This window comes from Nansenia antarctica (assembly GCF_963989245.1).
Source record: "Nansenia antarctica genome assembly, chromosome: 1".
NCBI lineage: Eukaryota > Metazoa > Chordata > Actinopteri > Argentiniformes > Microstomatidae > Nansenia > Nansenia antarctica.
Genome location: NC_137674.1, coordinates 108,591,551 through 108,599,050, shown reverse-complemented (window position 1 = coordinate 108,599,050; position 7,500 = coordinate 108,591,551). Strand labels below are relative to the sequence as shown.

General features: G+C 43.6%; 1 protein-coding gene across 1 annotated transcript in view; it reads right to left on the bottom strand.

Annotated features, from left to right (window-relative positions):
- Positions 1 to 3,015: 3,015 nt before the first annotated feature.
- The window catches only part of LOC308156325 (adhesion G protein-coupled receptor D2), a gene marked incomplete at both ends in the record, with an annotated part of 102,002 nt that continues 97,517 nt past the window's right edge, over positions 3,016 to 7,500 (bottom strand). Inside the window, one exon of the mRNA XM_080529664.1 lies at positions 3,016 to 3,150. Coding sequence (XP_080385790.1) covers positions 3,016 to 3,150 — 135 coding nt within the window. The remainder of the gene's footprint in view (positions 3,151 to 7,500) is intronic.

Below are 7,500 nucleotides of genomic sequence, written 5' to 3'. Positions count from 1 at the left end.
GCTCCCAGGAGACGAGAGACAGCGAGACAGAGACAGAGACAGATCTGCAGCAGGGGGAGACCTGGGGGGTGTAGGACACGTGTGTGTGGGTGTGTGTGTGTGTGTGTGTGTGCTGAGCCCCCCCACGTTCAAAAGGACCTCGATGAACACAGTTTGAAGTCGTGTGAAAACTAATGAAAGAAGCGAACAAACAGGAAGTGATTTCCCCCTCCTTCTGGTGTGTGACTCCTCTCTGTAACCACCACCACCTCTCCCCCCCCCCCCTCCAAAAAAACATCTTATCTGACAAATGTTTTACCTCAGTAACATCAGTTTTACACACAAGAGATAAGTTATTTGAAAGCTATCCTTCAAAGCAAAGTGTATTTGTACCCTAGCCACCCCTCACCCGCCTCCCCACCCGAAAAAAAAAGCCCTTTCACTGAAAACTGGAACAAAAAGAAAGCATGATTCTGGAGACAAGGAGGAGGGAAGCTGCCTTTGTCAGAACAGACCAAAGCCTGCTGCAGAACAAAAAAGTTAACAGAAAAACCTTAACTATCAGTATTATAAATTTGTGATGTCACAGTTTTGTGAGTCTTGCCTTATTTCATTACCATGCTAGCTAACCTTGCAGATGTGAATGAAAAATATGTACAAATATATATATAAAGTATTAATGTTGTAAAAAAAATTAAAAAGAAGAATAGTTTCAAGAGGTGTTTACATTCACGCGGTCCCTGTGGAGAGAGAAGCCGCGATGAAGCGAAATTGCAAAGCAATGATTTCCCCCCCAAAAAAACTAAAACAGAAAGGACTCCTCTGACTGGCTTTACAGGCGTGTACAGTGTTTCTACTCCTTTTTTCTTTCGTTGACCAGTACTTAATTAATGTCGCGAGACACTAAAACCAGAAAGGAAATCTCACTTACAATAGAATTTCTATCTGTTGTCTTTTCTGTTGGCTTTCCGTAAATAATTGCATTGTTGTGTAAAGGGTTTCCGTTTTTCAAACATGTGTTTTTTTTTTTTTTGTAGAACTGTTTTGTTTTTGTTTGTTTTTCAGTGTTCTACCTTTTGATGTATGTCACTGGTTACGCTTAATAATGAAGATAATTTATTGCGTCATTGGGTTTTTTCGTCCTTGTGGTTTTTTTAAGCGCAAAGGTGTCAACACCAAATATATTTGTTTACTGTGGCATGTTTTCCGTTTTTTTCAAAAATAGTCGTTTTTTCCGATGCAGTTCAGGAACAAAAACAAACGATCTTTAGAAATGATCCCTTTTCTTTAAAAAAAATAATAAAAACGTCTATGAAGAGTCTGAGCTGTACATTGAAACAGAGAAGTATTGTATTTAAGTGAACGGGGGTTTTGACTGGATACTCTTTTTGTTTTCGTCCCCTTTTTATCATTGATCTTCAGACGGCTCCGGCTTTCCTCTACTGTTTCCTGTTTGTTCTATACCAAAGACTGCATCTGTCTCGTGAGCTGTGGTAACCTGTGATGTGTCTCTCGAATCGAATGAACAAACAGCTCTTTTCTCTCTAAAGCGCGTCACCCAGTCGTTTGGCATTCCGTACTACCCGTTCTGTGGAAATTCTATCTGTTGTTGTCGGTCTTACACCATTTTACCTAACAGTACGTCACAACTTAACTTAACTTAACACTAAAACTACAAGAAACCCTGACATGTAATACACAGAAACATGTCGATTCCTTGAACCCCCCCCCCCCCCCCTCTGCTATTGCCCCTTAGATGTTTATGTATGCGTACAGGTTGTACATACAAGGTACACTTCATCCAAAAACGTCGCGTCATCAGCTATTCACATTTGTCTTTTCTACAACGACATTCTGGCACATTCTCTGCTTTTGTAAGTGTTGGTGGTTAATTGATTCAGTATTCATTCAGACTATAGTGTGTTTTTTAAAGAAGACAGAAGAAAAAAGAAGCTCTTTCAGCTAAAATCTTTGGTTTTATCCCCCATGACGTCTTGTCACCCCCCCCCCCCCCCTGTATTGTGTGTATTGACCAGACAATCTCTATCAGCCCCCCCCCCCCCCCCTCTGTGTTTTGATCAAGTTCTGCAGCTGCCTTGGATATCCGCAAACACCCCCCCCCCCCACACACACACACACAGACACACACAAACACACACACACACACACACAGACACGCACACAGCCAGACACAGACCTCCTGAACATGCTGACCCTCTCTGCTTGTCTACGACCTCTGACCCCTGCTGTCATGCCGACCCCCCCCTCCCACCCCCCCTGTCATGATGCCACTTCCTGTTGTGGGGAGTTTCTTTACAGCTGATGGAATTTTTCCTCATATTTCAATAAATAATTATATGCCAACAAGCTTCAGGTTACTATTCTTCTCTTGTTGCTTAGCTTGGGGAAACAAACTGTGCAGATGGCCGTTAGCATTAGCATTATCATTAGCTTTCGACAGTCCAGTAATACATCCTCAGTATGTTTCTGATATAAGGTGATAGCATCCCAGGTCAATCAGCAAACCCCACACACTGCATAGAGGGAATGTAGAGATTTGACATTTTATTCTCAGTCATTTTATGCAAACATGCTCCATTGTAGTAGTCCATGAAAAATGAAAATAATCGTCATAAAAGAGCAGTTTTGTTGACAGCTAAGAGAGAAATGAAGAGAGGTACCGATTCTATTTCTAGGTGTATAATCACGTCCTCCACTACCTAGTACCTAGCGCACCACAGCACAACATGGGACAGCGCATACTTACATGTGGATTCGTAGCTCTTAGAGTATGTACAGCGTTCTGGTATAGTTACAGCGACACGTTCATCATTAAATACACAAAAAACACAAATATTAAATGAGAGAACAGACACACAGATCACAGAAAACAACACAACAACACATAAACAATATTACAAAGACATAGAACAATCAAAATAGCTCAAATTATTTAAAAAAAAATGGGGGGGGGGAGAAATAGCTTCATAGAAATATTTCAATAGTAAGAAATCCGTTGGTCAGTCAGTCAGTCGGTCAGTCCAGAGCGACGAGGCTGTAGGTCTTCTGGGTAGTGGAGTTCCGGGGGAAACAGGACGTGAGCTCCACGTCGACGGGGACGTGGAGGTTACACCCGGCTGAGGGGGCGTCCGCGGCTCGGGGACGAGGCTGCTGTCAGGAGGGACAGAGGACGCAGAGAGAGGAGCCGTTAGAAGCAGAATCACATTTATCACATAATCACATTTATCACATAATCACATTAAAAATATATATTAAAACGCCGTTGAGAAAGGACGCTGGCGTTGCTTGTTTGTCGCTTCTCTGCCCGAAATCTAGGTGTAGCCTAATTGCAGTATACAGAGTAGATTGTCCTACAAAGAGACTTAGACTTAGATAAGTAATCTAAAAATGGATTAGACCCCTATACTTTCTTTTACTTATCTTTTGTTTCTTTTTACTATTACTACTCGATCTTTTCAGTTTGTAAAGCGTCTTTGAGTGTCTAGAAAAGCGCTATATAAGTCCAATGTATTATTATTATTATTATTATTATTGTTATTATTTACATTTACATTTACATTTTAGGCATTTAAGCAGACGCCTTTTATCCAAAGCGAATTACTTAGACAAATGTATTTGTTGTGAGGGAATCATCTATCCATCAGTCATCGTAAGAAAAAAGTATCTATGCTAGGGCCAGGGGCTATTGGCAGTCACAATGCTAGAAGAAGGAAGAAATGATATATAATAACCACAACCGAACCCTACCTGGAATTCCATGGATTTATGATAAACATGCACATAAAGTTAACCTACAGTTCTGCTTATTGATTCATATCAGAGCTGTTTTACCGGGGCTGGTTAATAAGCGTGTAGCTGACACCTTTGACCTCTGGGTGTTCAACCAACATTCTGTGTGACATCACGATCGTACCCGTCCCCGTTAAATGAATGAGATGAATAAAATAATAATAATAATAATACATTAGACTTATATAGCGCTTTTCTAGACACTCGAAGATGCTTTACAAACTGAAAAGACTGAGTAGTAATAATAAAAAGAAACAAAAAATAAATAAAAGAAAGTATAGGGGCCTAATTAAGGTAGTGCTGGGGACACATGGGGAGGGGAGGGGGAGAAGGTTAACTGGTGAAGGCGAGCTTGAAGAGGTGGGTTTTGAGGGCCTGTTTAAATGTTTATGTATTATACTTAATAATAGATAGATACTAATACTATCTTAGATTACTATCTATCTATCAAATAAAACATAATTATGATAGTAGTGATGAAGGTATTATTATTATTATTATTATTATTATTATTAGAGCCCCAATAGAGCTCTCAGGTCTTCTGACGCTGGTTTTCTCTGTGTACCACATGTACAAAAGAAGAGCTTTGGTGAGGCTGCGTTCTCATTTTATGCACCCAGATTGTGGAATGCACTGCCCGTTTACATTAGGGATGCAACCTCAGCAAATATGTTCAAGTCAAGACTAAAAACACTTCTTTTTAATATTGCCTTTAAATGAAAAAAATATTAAATGATGATTATATAATGATTGGAGCACTTTGAGCTGCAACGTTTGCAGGAAAAGCGCTATACAAATAAAAAGTTATTATTATTATTATTATTATTATTATTATTATTATTATTATTACTACTACTATTATCATAGATATGCTGGTCACAGATTACCAGTGTGTTGGCTAGCGTACAGATCCCAACACGAGGTGTAAAATAACCACGACTCCGAGCTTAGCTCGCAGTGTTTGGTCTCCCGTCTGTAAATGTATTAAACCTGTTTTCACTCTCCATGAATTTTAATAAATAATGTATATACATTTATACACAGAGAAAACAAGCGCAGCCCCAGGTGAAAATACTCCTGGAATGCATGCTCCTCACATCCCTGAAGGTAGGGCTACCACCAGCTCTAAGACGAACATCACTGAGAGAGAGAGAAAATAAACAAATGAAGAGCTCGCCGACAGCAACAAACAAACAAGCAAACACGCACGCACACTCACACTCACACTCGCACGCACACTCACACTCACACTCACACTCGCACGCACACTCACACTCGCACGCACACACACGGACGCACGCACGCACGCACACAAACACACACGGACGCACGCACGCACACACACAGACGCACGCACACATGGGCGCACGCACGCACACACACACACACACATACACACACACACACACACACACACACACACACACACACAAACACTACTGTCAGTTTCTAGTTTCTTCCCCCTCAACATTGAGAGTCTCACACCCCTCAGAGTGGAGTCCATACTTGGTTTATTTGGACCATCTATAAGCTGGAACCACATCCCCACATCACGCACTAGCATGTTGGCTAGCTCCTCTCACATGTTCCCTGGGAAACTCTGCTTTCCACAAACCCAAACAGACAGAAGAAGAGGACTGAGGGAAACATTAAAAAATAAATAAATACAGTAAAAATAAAAAGAAAGAAAAAGGTTCTGGAAGTTGTCCAAGAGTGTGAGAGGAAGGATGCCACTCAGCAGGGAGGGATGTGTGTGTGTGGCAGTACACACACACACACACACACACGCACGGAGGTGGAGGAGGTGGTGGTGGTGGTGGTGGAGGAGGTGGTGGTGGTGGAGGAGGTGGTGGAGGTGGTGGTGGTGATGATGGTGGAGGTGGCGGTGGTGGCGGTGGTGGAGGTGGTGGTGGAGGTGGAGGTGGTAGAGGTGGTGGATGTGGTGGTGGTGGAGGTGGTGGTGGTGGAGGTGGAGGTGGAGGTGGTAGAGGTGGTGGATGTGGTGGTGGTGGAGGTGGTGGTGGTGGGGGTGGAGGTGGTGGTGGTGGTGGTGGTGGAGGTGGTGGTGATGGTGGAGGAGGTGGTGGTGGTGGAGGAGGTGGTGGTGGTGGTGGTGGTGGTGGAGGTGGTGGTGGTGATGATGGTGGAGGTGGCGGTGGTGGCGGTGGTGGAGGTGGTGGTGGAGGTGGAGGTGGAGGTGGTAGAGGTGGTGGATGTGGTGGTGGTGGAGGTGGTGGTGGGGGTGGTGATGGTGGAGGTGGTGGTGGTGGTGGTGGAGGTGGTGGGGGTGGGGGTTGCTGTGGTGGTGGTGATGGAGGGGGTGGTGGAGGTGGTGGTGGAGGTGGTGGTGGAGGTGGTGGTGGTGGAGGTGGATGTGGTGGTCTGTTGCTTTTTCTTGTACTTTGATGTCACAATGGTCTTACAAAGACCCCCCTCCCCTTCCTCCTCAGACCTCAGAACAGGAACCAACAAGGATGGGGGAGGGGGGGGGACAGAGTAGCAACAGAGCAGAGTGCACCTTTACTACGAACGTTTCGCGGGGTGATTCTGCTCGAATGTTTAGAAGCTCACGTCGAAAAACCACGTCGTACACAAAGTGAAAAAGGAGGCTAAAGATGGCAGAACTCTTTCTCCGGGAGGCCAATTAGCCAAGAGGACTCACTTGACATCCCAAACAACGACGGGAACGAACGCACTCCGTTCACCAACATTTCGACCAACTTTTTTTTCTTTTGGAAAAATGGTACAAACCGAATATTTAAAAGGGCTAATATATTTGAATAGGATAACTCTGTGATTGTTATGCAAAACCAGCAGCCGTAGCATGCAAAACAAATACAGAGAGGGGTCGGAGCGGTTCGAAGGCCATCGCCGCTCACATTTATACGCATGCATAATACATAAACGTAGGCATAAAGAGGAACCCTAAAGCATTGAGAAGTGTTTTAATCATTATTATCCTTATTAGTCATTAAGGGGCAGAATGAAAAAGAGGAAGAAAAAAAACATTCAAGCACCTGAACCTTGCTGCCAGCATTCCATTAATTGCCTGAACAATAGAAAAGGTCTTCAGAGGGACATTTTTCAATTTGGGGAAAAAAAGACACACAAAAAAAAAAATAACATGAAAAAAAAGAGTATGCATTCAGTCCGCCTGTTCATGTTATACCGGCACTTAAATCCTACAGAGCTCACATAAAAATAAAAAAAAGAGCTCAAGGTCAGGTCCGATTGAAAAGCCCTTCGCTGACAGCCACTTCAGAAACCCATTTAGAGAGAGAGGCCTGCAACATCTAATTCAAACATGGTCGTCCTGTTAAAATGCTTTTTTTTTTCTCTTTTCTCTCTTTCTCTCTCTCTCTCTCTGCCTCTCTATCTCTCTCTCTCACTCTCTATCTCTCTCTCTCCCTCCCTCTCTCTCTCTCTCTCTCTCTCTCTCTCTCTCTCTCTCTATCACTCTCTCTCTCACTCTCTATCTCTCTCTTTCTCTCTCTCTCTCCCCATCCCTCCTTCCCTCCCTCTCTCTCTCTCTCTCTCTCTCTCCCTCCCTCTCTCTCTCTCTCTCTTTTAAAAACTCGCTTTCCTACCTCGTATTCTTTTCCGCCCGGGCTCTTTTGTAAAGAGAGATGAGGCAGGATGGAGCAGCATGTAAGGGAGCGGGGCGACACACAGACATAATCACGTCAGACCAGACACGAGTGGCCTGGGGAG